The 20585-nt window shown below is 41.7% G+C and overlaps 1 protein-coding gene across 1 annotated transcript; it reads right to left on the minus strand.

The window, feature by feature from the left end:
• Positions 1-511: 511 nt before the first annotated feature.
• LOC140720280 (uncharacterized) lies at positions 512-17150 on the minus strand. The gene is made up of 2 exons (XM_073035149.1): positions 17117-17150; positions 512-3874 (listed from the first exon to the last, which is right to left on the minus strand). The coding sequence occupies exon 2, from the start codon at positions 2865-2867 to the stop codon at positions 840-842; it is 2028 nt and encodes a 675-aa protein (XP_072891250.1). The 5' UTR covers positions 2868-3874; positions 17117-17150; the 3' UTR covers positions 512-839.
• Between the last annotated feature and the right edge of the window lie 3435 nt (positions 17151-20585).

The raw sequence follows: 20585 nt of genomic DNA on the forward strand, positions 1-20585 counted from the left end.
CTACTCAATTAATAAAATTTGCCAAGCTTCTACAAGTCTTCCGACAGATACTTTCCTGATCCCGTCAAGGTATGCAAGTAGCCCTCGGCGAGGAACCGTGCCTCCAAAGGAACTACCGGAGAGCGACAAAAGGTGAAATACCCGTTGGGCGCCCGGTCGGTCTCCGCTGTCCCCGGAGTGGTCCGGCCGCTTACTCAGTCTGTCTGCTTCGCACTCTCTGTATTGGGATCCTGTTCGTGACGCCCAATGTTAAAGTCGAATCTGAATAAAACTCGGGAGACCAGTTTCCTCTCGGCACCACAGTTTATTGGATTCTCTTGCAAGAGTTTGAGACCCAGTTATCAAAGGGAAGGCATGTCAGTGCTGCCAACCATCTGACAAGTGGACTCTCTCAGTCAGGTTACAGCAGTATATTCATACATAGTAAGTCCCATACATCACTGTTGCAAGCTGCTATTAGAACTGGTACACTCACCAAGTCTGTTGGTGCAAAACTTAATGTCTTAGGTAACAAAGTGCACTAACTCAAGGTTTGAATATAGATGGATATACAGTCCAGTCCTTATCAGCTATTCCCTTTGCAAGGTCCTGACTTCATTCCAGGCAGATGTTCGTTGCTGTCCTTATCGATGAGTTCTTACTCAAACACGGGTACAATATACATTATCAAATTCTCAATGTCCCTCTGACAATTAAAAGGAAACCAGTATAAGCCGTTTACTTTCTTAACTGCTGAAGACAGAGTTTACTTTAGTTCAAAAATTCCTGTTCAGTCCCAATTATTCTTTTAGCTAGAGGTTACTTGGGTTCAAAATGATTTTTTATATATCCGCATTTCCTCAGAATGGTTTCTCCCCAGTGTGAGTTTGCTGATGTCTCGAGAGCTGAGATGAACGACTGAATCCTTTCCCACATTCAGAGCAGGTGAACGGCCTCTCCCCAGTGTGAACAAGCTGATGTTCTTTCAGCTGAGCTGAATCGGTGAATCCCTTCCCACATTCTGAGCAGATGAATGGCTTCTCCCCAGTGTGAATTCGCAGGTATCTCAAGAGCTGAGAAGAACGACTGAATCCTTTCCCACATTCTGAGCAGATGAATGGCCTCTCGCCAGTGTGAACTCGCTGATGTGACTTCAGTTGAGATGACTGAGTGAATCCTTTCCCACATTCAGAGCAGACGAACGGCTTCTCCCCAGTGTGGATTCGCCGATGCTCCTTCAGTTGAGATGACTGGGTGAATCCTTTCCCACATTCAGAGCATGTGAATGGTTTCTCCTCACTGTGATCTAACTGGTGCGTTAATAGACTAAAATGCCGAGTGAATCCTTTCCCACAGTCTGAGCAGGTGAACGGCCTCTCCACAGTGTGAACAAACTGATGTTCTTTCAGATGAACTGAATCAGTGAATCCCTTCCCACATTCTGAGCAGATGAATGGTTTCTCCCCAGTGTGAATTCGCTGGTGTCTCAAGAGCTGAGATGAACGAATGGATCTTTTTCCACACTCAGAGCAGGTGTACGGCCTCTCACCAGTATGAACTCGCTGATGTAACTTCAGTTGAGATGACTGAGCGAATCCCTTCCCACATTCAGAGCAGACAAACGGCTTCTCCCCAGTGTGCACTCGCTGATGCTCCTTCAGTTGAGATGACTGGGTGAATCCTTTCCCACATTCAGAGCATGTGAATGGTTTCTCCTCACTGTGATCTAACTGGTGCGTTAATAGACTAAAACGCCGAGTGAATCCTTTCCCACAGTCTGAGCAGGTGAACGGCCTCTCCACAGTGTGAACAAACTGATGTTCTTTCAGATGAACTGAATCGGTGAATCCCTTCCCACATTCTGAGCAGATGAATGGTTTCTCCCCAGTGTGAATTTGCTGGTGTCTCAGGAGTTGAGATGAACGAATGAATCCTTTCCCACATTCTGAGCAGCTGAACGGCCTCTCACCAGTGTGAACTCGCTGATGTACCTTCAGTTCAGATGACTGAGCAAATCCCTTCCCACATTCAGAGCATATGAATGGCTTCTCTCCAGTGTGGACTCTCTGATGTAACTTCAGTTGAGATGACTGGGCGAATCGTTTCCCACATTCAGAGCAGGTGAATGGCTTCTCTCCAGTGTGAACTCGCTGGTGTCTGTGTAGGTTGGACGAGTGAGTGAATCCCTTCCCACAGTCAGAGCAGGTGAACGGCCTCTCACTAGTGTGAACTCGCTGATGTAACTTCAGTTCAAATGACCGAACAAATCCTTTCCCACATTCTGAGCAGGTGAACGGCTTCTCCCCAGTGTGGACTCGCTGATGTGACTTCAGTTCAGAAGACTGAGCGAATCCTTTCCCACATTCAGAGCAGGTGAATGGCTTCTCCCCAGTGTGGACTCGCTGATGTCTCTGTAGGTTGGACGAGTGAGTGAATCCCTTCCCACAGTCTGAGCAGGTGAACGGCATCTCCCGAGTGTGAACTCGCTGATGTAACTTCAGTACAGATGACCGAATGAATCTTTTTCCACATTCTGAGCAAGTGAACGGCTTCTCCCCAGTGTGGACTCGCTGATGGGACTTCAGTTCAGATGACTGAGCAAATACCTTCCCACATTCAGAGCAGATAAATGGCTTCTCCCCAGTGTGAACTCGCTGGTGTCTGTGTAGGTTGGACGAGTGAGTGAATCCCTTCCCACAGTCTGAGCAGGTGAATGGCCTCTCCCCAGTGTGAACTCGCTGATGTACCTTCAGTTCAGATGACCGAGCAAATCCTTTCCCACATTCAGAGCAAGTGAACGGCTTCTCCCCAGTGTGGACTCGCTGATGTGACTTCAGTTGAGATGACTGGGTGAATCCCTTCCCACAGTCTGAGCTTGTGAATGGCATCTCCCTAGTGTGAACTAACTGATGTTGCAGCTGGTGATTTGACTGAGTGAATGCCTTCCCACAGTCTGAGCAGGTGAACGGCCTCTCCCCAGTGTGAACTCGCTGGTGTCTATGTAGTGTGGATGAGTGAGTGAATCTCTACCCACAGTCTGAGCAGGTGAATGGCCTCTTCTCGGTGTGAACTCGCTGGTGTCTATGTAGTGTGGACGAGTGAGTGAATCCCTTCCCACAATCTGAGCAGGTGAATGGCCTCTTCTCGGTGTGAACTCGCTGCTGTTCATTTAGTTGAGATGATTGAGTGAACCCGTTCCCCTATTCAGAGCAGGTGAATGGCTTCTAACCGGTGTGAACTGATTGGTGTCACTGTGGTCTGGTTGAGCGTGTGAATGTCTTCCCACCATCCGAGCAGGTCAATGTTCTCTCACTGGTGAACTTTAGGATATACCTTCAGCATCGACAATGGAACGAATTGCTTCCCACAGTCAGAACAGGTGGAGCATCTCACTAAGGTGTGAACTTGCTGATGTATCTTCAGACTGGATGACTGAGTAGTTCCCCTCCCTCACACAGAGCAGGTGAATGGCCTCTCCCCACTGTGAACTCACTGGCGTGTCTGTGGGTAGGCTGTGAGTGAATCCCCTCCCACACTGAGAGAAGGAGAATGATATCTCACTGCGATCAATTCTCTGTCAATTCAGAAAGTCAGATGTTTGAATCCCTTGTACAATCAAAGCAGCTGAAGAACTGATCTCCAGTGAACAAATGCTGATGTGTTCTCAGCACCCCAGTTCCAGTGGATTTCACTGAGTTACAACAGAAAACTTCATTTCAGTGACAGAACACATTACCAGCTGGTATGAGATAATTCTTCATCTCCGTGGATCAACAACAGATGTGTTGGTGTCGCAAAGAAAATATTTGGTCACTCCTTAAATATCCAGAGTCAGCAAAACTGATGTGTTGTTGTGTTTGAGATTCCCGTGCACAAGTGTTCTGTCATTTCAAACCTGTAAAAATATTTGCAAAAGACATCAATAGGTGAAGGACAGTATTTCAGGAGAGATTATAGTCTGTGGTAAGAACATAAGAAATAGGAGCAGGAGTCGGCCATCTGGCTCGTCGAGCCTGCTCCACCATTTAATAAGATCATGGCTGATCTGGCAATGGACATCTCCACCTACCTGCCTTTTCCCCATAACCCTTAATTCCCCTACTATGCCAAAATCTATTAAACCTGGTCTTAAATATATTCACTGAGGTAGTCTACTCCTTCATTGAGCAGAGAAATCCACAGGTTCACCACCCTCTGGGAAAAATAGTTCCTCATTTCCATCCCAATTTCCCCCAAATCTTGAGGCGACGTCCTCAAGTTCTAGCCTCATCCACCAGTGGAAACAACTTTCCTACCTCTATCTTATCTATTCTTTTCATAATTTTACACGCTTCGATATGTTCTCCTCTGAATGAGAGCTCTGGCATCACAATTTTACCAATTTCAACTCAAATTGGGGGTACTCATCTTGAGATATACCCCAGGCTACCGTGGGAAGTGAGGGAGGAAAATGCTGGATGTCTGGTAATGATCTTTGCACCATCAGTAGGGAGGGGAAAAGTACCAGAGGATGAGGAGACATTGTTCCCATTTCAGGTAAGCCGGATAAGCCAGGAAATTACAGACCAGTGGTTCTTACTTCAGAGGAGGGCACGCTGTTGGAGAAGCTCCTGAGAGGCAGCATTTCTGAGCATTTGGAGAAGCATCATCTGATGTGGGATAGTCAGCGTGGCTCTGTCTAGGGCAGATCGTGCCTTACGAACCCGATTGATTTCTTTGAGGATGTAACAAAACACACTGATGAAGGTAGAGCATTGGGTGTAGTGTACATGGCTTTCAGTAAGACTTTTGATAAGATTCCTCATGCAAGGCTCATTCAGAAAGTAATGACGCAAGGATCCAAGTACACCTTGCTTTGTGGATCCAGGATTGGCTTGCCCTCAGAAGCCAAAAGGTGGTTGCAGATGGTTCGTATTCTGCATGGAGGACGGTGACCAGTGGTGTTCCGCAGGGATGTGTTCTGAGACTCCTTCTCTTTGTGATTTTTATAAATGGTCTTGATGAGGAAGTAGAAGGGTGAGTCAGTAAGTTTGCTGATGACACAAAAGCTGAGGGTGTTGTGAATAGTCTGGACAGTTCTCCAGAGGTTGCAGCAGGACATCGATAGGATGCAGAACTGGCAGATGGAGTTCAGCCCAGACAAGTGTGCTGTGGTTTATTTCGGTACATCAGATTTGAAGACAGAATGCAATATTATGTTAGGACTCTTGGCAGTGTGGAGGATCAGTGAGATCCTGCGGTCCATGTCAATTCTACACTTAAAGCTGCAGCGTTGATTGACATTGTTGTTAAGAAGGCTTTCATCAACCATGGAACTGAGTTCACGAGTGGTGAGGTAATGTTGCAGCTATATAAGACCTGATTTATACCCCACTTAGAGTATTCTATTACCTCATTACAGGAAGGATGTGGATACTATAGAAAGAGTGCAGAGGAGATTTACAAAGATGTTGCATGGATTGGAGAACATGCCTTATGAGAATAGGTTGACGTCTCAAGATGGCGCTCATGGAGTAAACCACTTCTAGGCTTTGCTCCAAACCTTTTACGTCTTTTTAACCTACAAACACCCCTTAAAGGATCTTCTTATACTTATTCTAAAGGGGTCTAAACATACAGAATTTTTCTTTTTAACTATTTGAATTATTCTCAACTTGCTGAAATGTCTAGAGCAAAAGAATCGAAACAGACGAAAGAACCGATAACTTTAGAAACAATTGTGAAGCTTATAGAAGACAAATTTGAAGAACTGGAGAGAAAAATAACCGTAAAACTTTTTCGGTTTGATGAGCATTTGAAGCTGGTTGAAGAAAAGCTCCAGACACTTACACTGGAATCACAAAAACAACAAGCAAGTATTTTGGCTCTTGAAGAAGCCGCTCGCAAGAAAGATCGTATAATTGAAAAAATACAAGAAGAGCAAACTTCGACTTCTCAACAGATGGATCGTTATAAAGTTAAAATTACTGATTTGGAAAATCGCTCTCGAAGACAAAATCTTCGGTCAATTGGGATTCCGGAAACATTTGAGAGCGGTGATCTTACCGTTTTCTTCTCTAAATTTCTAATGGATGTCTTGGGTCCAAAGGTACTGGACTCTCTCCCGGTAATCGATCGGGCATACCGTGTCTCCCGTTTTCGGTCTGATTCAAGTTTGAAACCACGACATGTAATTCTCCGGATCCATTACCCTCATACCAAAGAACGTTTGATTCCGGCAGCTTGGAAAAAGGGTATGATCAGCTATCAAGAGTTTAAATTTCGCATTCTGAAAGATTATAGCCCTGAAGTCTTAAGGGCAAGAATGGCTTTTAGATCGGTTATGTCGAAATTTCACCAGAAAGGCTGCAAGCAAGTGCTGTTATTTCCAGCACACTTGAGAGTCACTCTTGAGGACGGAACTTTTCGGCTGTTTAAATCTCCAGCGGATGCTCAAAGTTTCCTGGAACAATGACATTCTATCGGGCTGACTAATGTAATTTAGCCTATAGATTTGGATCTGTTACAGAATGATGTTTGGTTTTTTTTTGGGTATGGCTTACATGTATTTCTTATATACGGTTAAAGCTCTTTTTGCTGGGTTTATTTTGACTTTATTATTTTTCCATATTATTAATCTATTAGCGTTGAAAATAACTTATTAGGGTTTTTTTTCCTTTTTGCTTTTCTTTTTAAGCTGATATACGCTTTTTTATACTTAACATTTAAATATTAAGATTTTTTAAAAAATAAAATGTCGTTTCTTCTTCCCGACAGACTTTAGTGCTTGGAACGTCATATCTGTTTTGATGTGTTTGAAAGTTTTAAACTTTCATTTAAAATACCAATCCAGTATTAATTATGGGTTTTATCATTTTAATTCTTTTTTAACCCTTTTGTTTATATACATTTATAATACTAATTTTATATTTTAACTTTTGTTACACCAACCCTCTCTTATAATGTGGGTTGTTTGTATTTTTTTTTAAACTTTGTTGTGTCTGAGTTGCCGTCTTGAGACACGGGGGTAATTTTAGTATTAGATTGCTTGCTTGCCTCTTTTTGGCTTTTTTCCTGGGGTTTCGAGGGTGGAGGGAGGGGGATTTTTCTTTTTTCTTTTCTTTTTGCTTGCTTTCTGCTTAGTTTTATTTCATGGGCTTATATGAAACTACAAAAATGGTCGCAGTGCCGTGACTTCCGGTTTCTCTCTGAACTTACTTCCTTCTTCCGGGTTCATGAGCTCACTTCTTTTTCAAACTTATGTGTTAACTGTAATAAATATTGTCAATATGGATAGGACTATTAACTTTGTTTCTTGGAATACTAATGGTTTAAATCATCCGATCAAATGGAAAAAAACAGTCAAAGTATTCCATAGAATGAATGCTAATGTTATTTTTGTACAAGAGACTCATGTAAGGAAGGTGGATAGTCAACGGTTGTTTAGGTTTTGGAAGGGCCAACAGTATCACTCAAATTCACAAGCCAAAGAAAGAGGTGTTTCCATTTTTATACATTCATCAACTTCTTTTATACATCATGAAACAACTTCAGATCCGCAAGGTAGATTTTTGCTTATTACTGGTCTACTTTTTAATCAAAAAGTTGTTTTAGTTCATGTTTATGCTCCAAATACTGATTGTCTTGAATTTTTTAAATGTTTATTTACATCCTTTCCTAATTTGAATCAATATAGATTGATAATGGGTGGGGATTTTAACTGTTGTTTAAACCCTTTGATGGACAGATCCAAGCCCACCCAAACTCTTCCGAATAAATCGGCTTCTCTCATTAACTCTTTTATGATTGATTCAGCTATTTGTGAAATTTGGTGTCTTTTACACCCTAATGACAAAGAGTTTTCATACTTTTCCCATGTTTACCATAATTACTCAAGAATTGATTACTTTTTCATTGATCACCATTTACTTACAGATGTTATGGATTGTAAATATGACTCTATTACCATATCTGATCATGCACCTTTGAAGTTATCTATTAAGATGACGGATTCATATATTAATACTAAAGGTTGGAGGTTTAATCCTGTTTTATTGCAGGATTCTGACTTTGTCAACTTTATTAAACAGCAAATTGATTTGTTTTTCTCAACAAATTCTGCAGCAGAGATCTCTAGTGGAACTTTAGATACTTTTAAGGCATATATTCGTGGACAGATTATTTCATATTCTGCTGGAGTTAGGAAACGAACTAATTCTAAAATATTAACACTAGTTGATAAAATCAAAGCAATTGACAAGATTTATTCAATGACCCCTAGCAAAGAACTTTATAAAGAAAGAGTGGAACTTCAAATGGAGCATAGCTTACTATTATGCTCCTCGATTGAAAGTCAGTTAATTAAATCAAAAGCTCAATTCTATATATATGGAGATAAGTCTGGTAAATTACTAGCTAACCAATTGAAAATTGCTTCGGATAAACGACAGATTACTAGGATTCGTAAACAAGATGGTACTTTGATGAGCGATCACAAAGAGAAAACTAAAGCCTTTCAAGATTTTTATAATCCCTTATATCAATCAGAATGTACTAAGGACTCTTCTATAATAAATGAATTTTTAAGGAAATTGAATATTCCAAAAGTAACTGTTGAGGATAGTGTATATTTGGATACACCTATTACGGAGTCTGAAATAGAAAAGGGTATTTTTTCAATGAATTCGGGTAAAGCTTCTGGTCCAGATGGTTTTTCTACAGAATTTTTAAAATCTTTTTCTTCCATACTTTCTCCTTGGCTTTGTAAAATTTTTAAAGATGCATTAAGTATAGGCAAACTACCACAATCTTTTTATGAAGCTTCTATTTCTTTAATTCTTAAAAAAGATAAAGACCCTACTGAATGCGCATCATCCTATCGGCCTATATCCTTGTTGAATACGGATTTTAAGGTTTTTAGTAAAATTTGGGCTATTAGATTAGAAAATATATTACCTCGAATTATTTCTGAAGATCAGACTGGATTTATTAAAAATCGCTATTCATCTTTTAATATTAGAAAATTAATTAATATTATTTATACCTCTTCATCTAAAATACCAGAATGTGTCATTTCTTTAGATGCCGAAAAAGCATTTGATAGAGTCGAATGGCCAAATTTATTTAATACAATGCAACATTTTAATTTTAGTTCAAAATTTATATCATGCATTAAATTAATATACCATAAACCCTTAGCTTTGGTTTTTACCAATAATCAAAGATCCCCTTTTTTTCAGCTATTTCGTGGTACAAGGCAAGGTTGTCCTTTAAGTCCTTTATTATTTGACATTGCTTTAGAACCCTTGGCTATACCTATTCGTGAATCACCCAATATTTTCAGTATTACCCGTGGGGAGATGACGTATATGGTATCATTATATGCGGATGACTTGTTATTAAATATATATGACCCTGAAAGATCTATTCCTGCTATTTCTTCTTTGCTCGCTCAATTTAGTAACTTTTCTGGTTATAAATTGAATTTTAATAAGAGTGAACTATTTCCATTAAATATGCATGTTCCAATTTATAATCATGTACCATATAGAATTGTTACAGATTATTTTACTTATTTAGGTATTAAAATTACTAAAAAACATAATGATTTATTTAAAATTAATTTTCTACCTTTAATCGATCAAATTAAGCAACTTGCTAATAGGTGGTCTCCTCTATGTTTGTCTTTGGTAGGCAGAGTTAATGCCATTAAGATGATGATACTACCTAAATTTTTATATTTATTTCAAGCATTACCAATTTTTATTCCTAAATCTTTTTTTGATATGGTTGACTCTAAAATATCTTCTTATTTGTGGCAGAACAAAAATCCTAGACTAGGCAAAAAATATTTACAGAAGCCTAAGAACGAGGGCGGCTTGGCTCTACCAAACTTAAGATTTTACTATTGGGCAGTTAATATACGGTATTTAATATTCTGGATACCAGAATCGACTACAGCTGCTTGCCCACAATGGGTAAATTTGGAATGTAAATCTGTGCAAGATTTTTCACTGATCTCAATCTTAGGATCTTCACTTCCTTTTTCGTTATTCAAAATGAATGAACAGATAACTAATCCCATAGTCAAGTATCCATTACGAATTTGGTTTCAATTTCGTAAATTTCTTGGCTTGAATAAGTTTATGCTGTCATGTCCTAAAACATCTAACTACTTCTTTCGACCTCCATCTATAGATCAAGCTTTTCTTTTATGGAAAACAAAAGGTATAACATGTTTTCGTGATCTGTTTTTGGATGATAACATTATGTCCTTTGAACAGCTATCTAATAAATATAATTTACCTAAAACCCATTTTTTTTAGATATTTGCAAGTCAGAAATTTTCTGTATAATGAATTAAAGTCTTTTTCGAAAGAATGTCCATTGAACATTACAGAAAGAATTTTAGCCCTCAATCCTTGTCAAAAGGGTTTAGTAGCTATCATTTATAATATGATTATGAGTGTACAGCCAGATGTATCAAAAAAATTAAGAAGGAATGGCAAGAGGAATTGCATTGTCCTATATCTACTGAGCAATGGGAAAAAAATTTATCATTGGTAAATTCGTCCTCTATTTGTGCTAAACATGCCCTAATACAATTTAAGGTTGTACATAGAGCTCACATGTCTAAAGATAAACTTGCTCGATTTTATTCTTATGTTAATTCAACCTGTGACAGATGTCATTCTGATGTTGCTTCATTGACTCATATGTTTTGGTCTTGTCCTTGTTTACATAATTATTGGAAAGATATTTTTAATATTATTTCAAGAGTTTTAAATATCAATTTCCAACCGCATCCTTTTACTGCAATTTTTGGTTTACCAATGATAGATAATAATTGTCTATCCGCTTCATCTCAACGAATGATTGCATTTGTTACATTAATGGCTAGAAGATCTATTTTACTGAATTGGAAAGAAATTAACCCTCCAACTGTATTTCAGTGGTTTTCTCAAACTACTTCTTGTTTGAGTTTAGAAAAAATTAGAAGCGTGGTTTTTGATTCTTAAGTTAAATTTGAGGAAACTTGGAGACCATTTATTCAACATTTTCATATGAGTTAAATGGTCTGATCCTAAACCTTACTGTTATTATCCTTAATTATTTGGATGGAGGTTCGGAGTTATCAGCACTACTGTATGTACTTAACATTATGCAATTGCCCATGTTAGTTAGTTTTTTTTAAAGTTTTCTTTTAGTTTTTTGGGGGTTTTTTTTCTCTTTTTCGATTCTTTTACATTAATACTATGTTTGGGAGGCATATATTGATTATTACATATCTGATTGTCTATTTAAACTATTAATTATGTACTCTCAAACATTTTGTATTCATATTTCACATGGTTTTCTTTAAATTAATAAGAAGATTTAAAAAGAAAGAAAGAGAATAGGTTGAGTGAACTTTAGAGTGACGGAGGATGAGAGGTGACCTGATAGATGTGTATAAGATGATGAGAGGCATTGATCATGTGGACAGTCAGAGGCTTTTTCCTGGGGCTGAATTGTGCCTTGTGCAGGAAGGCACAGAGTGGACTGTACTTCCTTAGAAGGTTGGTGTCATTCAATGTCTGCAGTGAGATGCTGAAGATGTTCTATAGGTCAGTTGTGGAGAGCGCCCTCTTCTTTGTGGTGGCGTGTTGGGGAGGCAGCATTAAGAAGAGGGACGCCTCACGTCTTAATAAGCTGGTAAGGAAGGCGGGCTCTGTCGTGGGCAAAGTACTGGAGAGTATAACATCGGTAGCTGAGCGAAGGGCGCTGAGTAGGCTACGGTCAATTATGGAAAACCCTGAACATCCTCTACATAGCACCATCCAGAGACAGAGAAGCAGTTTCAGCGACAGGTTGCTATCGATGCAATGCTCCTCAGACAGGATGAAGAGGTCAATACTCCCCAATGCCATTAGGCTTTACAATTCAACCGCCAGGAGTAAGATATGTTAAAGTGCCGGGATTGATTGTATTTAATGTATTTAAGTAAACTACTTAAGAACTTTTTAAAAGCTATTATTAATGCTTTTGGAGAGAGTGATTTAGATGCATATCATATTTTTACTGAGTTAAGTATTGTATGTAATTAGTTTTGCTACAACAAGTGTATGGGACATTGGAAAAAATGTTGAATTTCCCCATGGGAATGAATAAAGTATCTATCTATCTATCTATCTATCTAATTGGGAAACACAAGGAGCATTGTTTTAAGGTGCCTGGAAGTAGGGTCGATGGGGATGTCAGAGGTAGGCTTCCCACACAGAGAGTAGCAGGTGTATGGAATACACAGCCAGCAATGACAGTACAGGCAGATACCATACAGTCTTTTGAGAGACTCAGATAATTTCATGGAGCTTAGAATACACAGAGTGCAATGCAGTTGGGAAATATGAGGCAGTTTCTAGAATAGGTTACATGGACGGCACAACACTGTGGGCCGAAGGGCCTGTATTATATTGTAGATTTCTATGTTTCCATATGCACTCATCTTCTAACAAGGCACGGATCAGACATTCTGACTGACCATCAAATTATATGACTATATCCCTGTCTTTATGAGAATGGGCTGTTTCTGACTTCAATCAACCTGTGACTTGGCTCAATTTGTTTCTCTCCTTTGGGATTATTTCAAGTTCTGGGCATGTTCCACAATACTACAAAGATCACTGGTTACTGCATGTACGATCCTGGAGATTTACTAATTACTTGGATCACCCCCCCACCTGCTGATTGACAGTGATGAACCCATCGATGGCAATGCCAATGAATATATCGTGGAGGGCAGTGGTTATTCTCATTGGAGTGCGGCACCTTTGTGATCTGAAAGCCAGAAGTCACGTCATCGAGGTAAAGGTGTTTCATATCGTTATTGACCCAGAGAGAACTAAATCTGCCGGAAGGTTTTATTTCCATACAGCACTAATTGACATTTTCACTGACTGGAAGGTAAACTCTTCAACCGAGCTTAACTGGGAATTATATTTTCGTTCGGATTCATAATCCTCGGATTTATATAGTGGAGCTCGGCAATGTTTGGAGATACATCCGCTCGCACTTCCTTCGACTGAACGGAACAACACCGGCAATACCACCCATGGCTGCCTCTTTACCCAGAAACCCTCATGAAGAGAAACCTCCCGGTGTTGTTGGGTTGGTTGTGGGCTGGGCTGAGAGTTTGGAAGGTGGTGGTGCATGTGTGAATGTGGTTTGGAACTTGTTGAGGGAGAGTGGGGAAGGAGCGGGAATTGCTGGGAGGGGGTTGCCTGGGTCTGGTAATGGCAGACAAGGTGAGAGGAGGGGCTGAGGGAAAGAGAGTGGAGAAGGAGCGGGATAGGGATTTGGGATCAGAGGTAGGCAGCTGGGGAGAAATGGATTATTGTGAAGGGAGAAATAAAGGGAATAAGGAGATAGGGGATGGATGAATGAAAACCGAGACAAAGGGAATAAAAGAATAAGAAATGACAGTGGAGAGAGTTCTGAAAGTGAGGAAGATGAACAAGTTCAGAGAGGAGGTGTTGTCATAATTCGGTTTAATGAGAAGGCGCAAGGACACATGAAGAAAATTAACCCGTTTGTGCTAACAACAACTCTGGCAAATAAGATAGGGGAAATAGTATTTGCAAAAGTTCTTAATGATGGCAATCTATTGGTAAGATGTGCGAATGAGGAACAACTTAAGAAAGCACTCAAGCTAAAAAAGATAGGAAAATGCAAGATGGAATATACAGGGAGGGTGGGAGTATGAAATGGCGGTTGTAAAAGAGTGATCACGGGGTACCAATGAGTATAAACATGGAGGAGTTGAACAGGAATATCAAAGGGGGGAAAGTAATTCATGTTCTAAGACTGAAAACAACAAAGGAGGGAATGAAAAAGGAAAGTGAAACAGTATTGATTGAATTTGAAGAAGAAAGAGTGCCAAGAAAAGTTTTCCTGGGTTTCATGAGTTACCCAGTAAGGGTGTATGTGCCAAAGCCATTGAGGTGCTATAATTGTCAAAGGTTTGGACACATAGCTAAAAACTGTAAAAGGCAGAGGAGATGTGCTAGATGTGGGGATGATCATGAATATGGAAAGTGCGGAACAGGAGTGCAACCAAAATGCTGTAATTGTGGAGGAGCTCATAATGTGGCGTATAGTGGGAGTGAGGTTATGAGACGGGAGAATAAAATTCGAGAAATAAGAGTGAAAAGAAAGATCCGTTATGCAGAAGCTGTAAGAATGTCAAGAGAACAGAATAATGCTCCTAATGATCAGAGAGCAATAGGGATGCAAGAGATGCAGCGAAGAGTAAATGACAGGATTTATGTGGAAAAAAAAGCTGTAATAACATTCATTGCAGGAGTCATTATTAGTACGGCAGAGGTAAAGTCAAAAAGTGACAAAATTCAGCTGGTGGTCAAAGCAGCAGTAAACCATTTAGGGTTAGCAGGACTGACATGAGAAGAAGTGAGGGAGAACCTCACTAATCAGTCAAGCCAAGAAGTGTCATAGGTTGGTTAGTACTCATTATGGTGATTCTTTTACAATGGAATGCAAGGAGTTTACTGGCCAATGGCCAGGAATTTAAGGAATTTATTAAGGAAATGGTTGTAAAACCGGATGTAGTGGGTATTCAGGAAACTTGGTTGAAACCAGCTTTAGACTTTGTGGTATATGGGTATACAATGATAAGGAAAGATAGAAATCTAGGGGGAGGAGGAGGTTGTGCTATGTTAATCAAACAAGCTATACTGTACAGAGTACTGGAAAAAGGAGACAATCATAGTGGTGGAAATGTGGGAGAGAGGGGAGGGAGTGGTTATAATTAACTACTACAATCCATGTAAAAGGTTGGATTTGGACAGCCTACTAAGGATACAAGGACAAAATAGACATAAAGTAGTGTAGTGTTCAGATTTCAATGCTCACAGTACAATATGGGGGGATCTGATTACAGATTCAAATGGAACGGTAATTAAAGATTTGATGGAAGAAAGGGATTTGGTATGTATGAGTGATGGTAGAGGAACAAGGATAAACATAACAACAGGAATTGAGTCGGTATTAGAGATTATGTTAGTGTCTAATGTCTTGGCTGGCATCAGTAACTGGGGAGTTTGGACTGCTTCAACAGTAGGCAGTGATCACTACCCAGTTTTATGTTCAGTGGGTAAAAGAGTTGAAATAAGACCAGGTGGGGGAGTCCCAAAGTGGGTGTTTGGAAAAGCAGATTGGGGTAAGTTCCAGAAGTTAAGTGAAGAAGCATTGACAAAGATTGACATTTCTGGAGATATAGATGAATTAAACAGTCAGGTGACTTCAGCAATTATTATGGCAGCAGAAGGATCTATACCCAGGAGTAAAAATAGGATGAATAGAAAAATAGTGCCATGGTGGTCAGAGGAATGTTGTCAGGCTGTATAAAAACAGAAATAGAGCAATCAGGCTAGTTAAAAGAACCCATAATATGCAGCATTTGATTCAATATAAGAAGGCACAGGCAGTGGTGAGAAGAACTATACGTCAAGCTAAAAGGGCAAGTTGGAGGAGTTTTTGCAACAAAATAGGAAGAACAACGCCCGTGGGAGAGGTATGGGGAATGATTAAGAGGATGGGGGGAGATAGAAGGGACTGGGAGTATCCAGTAATGATGTCTGAGGAGGAAACAGCGGTCTCCAGCAGGGATAAGGCTGAGATCATGGCCAAGTCATTTGTAAAGATACATAGTTCAGAAAATTTGTTAGAGGTAAAAAGGAAAGGAAAGTATAAAACTGATTTGGTAAGTGCATTTAACTGTTATGTGATGGAAAAGTATAGTGATTATACTCAGGTCTATACAGATGGTGCTAAGGAACCTGAGACAGGAGTGACAGGGTTTGGGGTGGCAATACCGGCAAAAGCAATTGCAATCAGCAGAAGAGCATCTGATAAGTTAGCGGTGTATACAGTGGAGATGATGGCAGTGTTGGTTGCGTTGCGTTGGGTGGAGAAAACTAAACTAGTCAAAGCGTTGATATGCTCAGATTCATCTTCAGTACTAGCAAGTTTAAGGCCTTCTCACTCAAACAGCCGGCAAGATGTACTTCATGAAGTCCTTCAGTCAGTGACAAGAGTTGCAAATCAGGGAGGTCAGGTTAAATTTCTATGCGTTCCAGCTCATGTAGGGGTGAAGGGCAATGAAAGGGCGGATGAGTTGGCAAAGAGGGCAATAAAGAAAGAAAATATAGAAATGCACATTAGCATTAGTAAAGCAGAGGTTAAGTGTGTAATCTGGGGAAAAAATTAACCAAATGTGGCAAGAAAGATGGGACAGGGAGGGGAAAGGGAGGCATTTATATCAAATACAAAAAAGTGTTGCAGGTACTAGGGTAGGAAGTAGATACAGAAGAGAGGAAATTGTGTGGACTAGGTTAAGGCTGGGGCACTGTGCACTAAACCAAACACTGAAATTGATAGGGAAACACCAGGCAGGACTGTGTGAGGAATGTCAGGAACAGAAGTCAGTAGAGCATGTAGTTCTGAGTTGCAGGAAGTATGGGATACAGAGAGAGATGATGAGAATTAATCTAAGGGAACTGGGAGTGCAGGAATTCACATTAAAAGGGTTGCTGGGCATGGGTGAGAGAACACAGGTCAGGGTATTTTTAGCTTTCTTAAGGGGTACAGGGGTTTTTTATAGGATATGATGGATAAACAGAAATAGGGTACTAGGATGGGGAGGATAAAGTGTAGGTTAGGTTATGTGTATGTGTTCGATTGGATGAAGGGAATTAGAATGTGAGTCCATCGCATACTCCGGAGCAGAAAGTGACGGTAATGCACCTTTAAGCTGGGTTCCAACCGCTGTAAAACAAGAGAGGGAGGGGGAGAGGGAGGGGGAGAGAGAGGGGGACGGAGAGGGGGAGATGGAGATGGAGAGGGAGAGGGAGAGGGGAGAGAGAGGGGGAGGAAGAGGGAGAGGGAGAGAGAAACCTCCCTGGCCGCATCGAAAGGCCCGAGAATGCGCATGCGCCGGTAAGCATGCTTTGGGGCCGGGTACGGATCGTGGGGCTGAGAGAGAGGGAAGAGGACCAGGACCGCCGTGGGGTGCAGCACCAGTGTTGCTGGAAATCACAGTAATTGTCCTTCGGTCGCGTTTCAGACGCCGGTGAATTAGAACCCGCCCCGAACCCGCTCTTACCTTTGTCCGCTCGTTTTCGGCCTCCGGGCCACTCAGCGCATGCGCGATACTCGGGATTGGTGGCGCCGACCACGCATGCGCAATGATTTATCAGGCGAGAATCTGCAGATACGGAAACCCAAAGCAACACAGACAAGATGCTGGAGGAACTCAGGGGGGCAGGCGGCGACTATGGAGAGGAGTGAACAGTCGCCGTTTCAGACCGAGACCCTTCTTCAGAACTGGAAAGGAAGGGAGGGAGTCAGATTGTGGGGCGACATGAGGTGATAGGTGAAAACGGGAAAGGGGGAGGCGTAAAGTCAAGAGCGGTGAAGTCGCTGAAAGAGATATAGGGCTGGATAATAATAATAATAATAATAATAATAATAATAATAATAATAATAATAATAATAATAATAAATACTTTATTGATCCCGAGTGGGAAATTCTTTCGTTACAGCAGCAATATTTAAAATCGCACTTAGCAGTGTGAAGGCTTTACTAAAAATAGAGAATAATAACACACACAATATTACTGTACCAATGTGCAATAATAATGTATGAAACAATATTGCAGAGACTATTGAACTATGATCTGTCGCAGAAAGATGTATTGAATTGACTTTATTTTTACATCCTTCCCATACATGTGGAGTAAAACTGTTTACGTTATGCCTCCGTCTAAATGTGCAATGTGCAATCGTAGTATTTCATAGTAATTTATAATAAACAGAACAGTCAAGGTAACATAGAAATGCACTCAAATCAGCGTGAGTTAAGCAGTCTGATTCCTGGTGGAAGAAGCTGTCCCGGAGCCTGTTGATCCTGGATTTTCTGTTGCGGTGGCGTTGCCCCGATGGTAGCAGCTGGAATAGATCATGATTACAGTGACTCAGGTGCCCCATGATCCTGCGGACCCTTTTTACACACCTGTCTTTGTAAATTTCCTGAATCATGGGAAGTTCACAACTACAGATGCGCTGGGCTGTCCGCACCACTCTCTGCAGAATCCTTCGATTAAAGTAGGTAAAGTTCCCATATCAGGCAGTGATGCAGCCAGTCCGGATGCTCTCAGTTGTGCCCCTGTAGAAAGTCCTTAGGATTTGGGGGCCCATACCAAACTTCCTCAACCATCTGAGGTGAAAGAGGCGCTGTTGTGCCTTTTCCACCGCATAGCTTGTGTGTACAGACCACGTGAGATCCTGGGTGATGAGGATCCTGAGGAACATAAAGCTGTTTACCTTCTCAACCCCAGATCGATTGATGTCAATAGGGGTTAGCCCGTCTCCATTCCTCCTGTAATCCACAACCAGCTCCCTTGATTTTCCGACATTGAAGGAGAGGTTGTTTTCTCGACACCATTGTTTCAGAGAGATGACTTCTTCCTTGCAGGCCACCTCATTATTGTTTGAGATTGGGCCAATCAATGTGGTGCTGTCGGCAAATTTAATGAGGAGATTGGAGCTGTGGGTGGCCGGTTAGCAGATGGACTGTTGTATGTGGTTATTACATCTGATAGGAAAGAGCTTCTGTAACGATCCTTGTGACAGCGGTGCTGAGTGAGTCTGTTCGAAAGGGTGCTCCGCTGCCTGTGCAGTCGCTCATGGAGAGAATGTGCCCGATTGTCCGTAATGGGTGTCCGTTTGTTTAGTGACACCACTCCTCTCCACCACTCACTCCAAAGAGCCCCGGTTGTGGCCAAGGACGGTTCCAACCTTTCTGATGAGTTTATTTTGCATCGATGCTGCTCCCCCAACGTAAAGCGGCAAAGAAAACTGCAGTCGCTACAACAGACTGGTAAAACATCTCCAGCATCCTGCCTGACACATTCAAGGATCTTGGCTTCCTTAGAAAATGGAGACCGCTCATCCCCTTCTTGTAAACAGCCTTACTTCTGTTACTTGTGTTCTCAGCGCCCGGTTCCAGTGGATTTCACTGAGTGACATCGAAAATATTTCAGTCACGTTTCCGGCTGAGATGAGACACTACTTCATCCCCAAGGATCAACAACTGATATATCGGTGTTTCAATGGAAATATCTGGTCACTCCTTAAATATCCGGACAGAGGTGTGTTGTGTTTGAGAATTCCCGGACACAAATTGCTGTTTCTTTCCTGTAGAAAGATTTACAGAAGACATCAATGGATGAAGGACTGAATTTCGGGGACGGCATGGTCGTGTACTTTGGTAGAAGAAATAAAAGGGCAGACTGTTTTGTAACTGGAAAAAATATTTAAAAAACATTAAAAATTAAAGGGCCTTCTGAATCCTCGTGTAGGCTTCCCTGAAGGATAATTTGCAGGTTGAGTCGATGTTGAGGAGGTTTTCTGTGATGTTGGCATTCACTTCGAGAGTTAAAGCAAGGATGCATTGGTGAGGCTTTACAAAGAGGCCTCACTTGGAGCATTGTGAGCGGTTTCCGGCCCCATATCCAAGAAAAGATGTGCTGACCTCGGAAGGGGCTCAAAGGAGCCACAGGAATTTGAACAGGACCCCACTAAGTCTGTTGACGGGACATTAACCGTCTGGACTTTAACAGTCCTCTCTCCAATTCCAGCCTCACTCCTTCCGAACGTTGGACTCTGCACTCCCGTTGCACTGATCCTAACCTCACCATCAAACCCGCAGATAGGGGAGCTGATCCTAACCTCACCATCAAACCCGCAGATAGCGGAGGTGTTGTAGTTATCTGTCGGACTGACCCCTACCTTGCTGAGGCCTATCGCCAACTCTCCGACACCTCCTCTTACTTACCCCTCGAACAGGACCCCAGTAAGGAACACCAGGACATCGTCTCCCACACCATCACCAACCATTTTGACTCTGGGGATCTCCCAGCACCACCACCAACCTCATACAGTAGCTGAGCCTACTGGGCCTGAACACCTCCCTCTGCAACTGGATCCTAGACTTCCTGACTGGGAGACCTCAGTCAGTCCGAATCGGGAGGCAGCATCTCCAACACCATCACACTGAGCACGGGGGCTCCCCAGGGCTGTTTGCTCAGTCCACTGCTGTTCACTTTGCTGACCCACGACTGTGCTGCAACACACAGCTCAAACCACATAATCAAGTTCACCGATGACACGACCGTGGTGGGTCTCATCAGCAAGAACGACGAGTCAGCTTACAGAGAGGAAGTGCAGCGGCTAACGGACAGGTGCAGAGCCAACAACCTGTCTCTGAATGTGAACAAAACAAAAGAGATGGTTGTTGACTTCAGGAGGGCACGGAGTGACCACTCCCTGCTGAACATCGACGGCTCTTCGGTAGAGATCTTTAAGAGCACCAAATTTCTTTGTGTGCACCTGACGGAGAATCTCACCAGGTCTCTCAACACCAGCTCCATAGCAAAGAAAGCCCAGCAGCGTCTCTACTTTCTGCGGATGCTGAGGTAAGTCCATCTCCCACCCCCCATCCTCATTACATTCTACAGGGGTTGTATTGAGAGCATCCTGAGCAGCTGCATCACTGCCTGGTTCGGAAATTG

This window comes from Hemitrygon akajei, unplaced genomic scaffold, assembly GCF_048418815.1.
Source record: "Hemitrygon akajei unplaced genomic scaffold, sHemAka1.3 Scf000039, whole genome shotgun sequence".
Classification (NCBI taxonomy): domain Eukaryota; kingdom Metazoa; phylum Chordata; class Chondrichthyes; order Myliobatiformes; family Dasyatidae; genus Hemitrygon; species Hemitrygon akajei.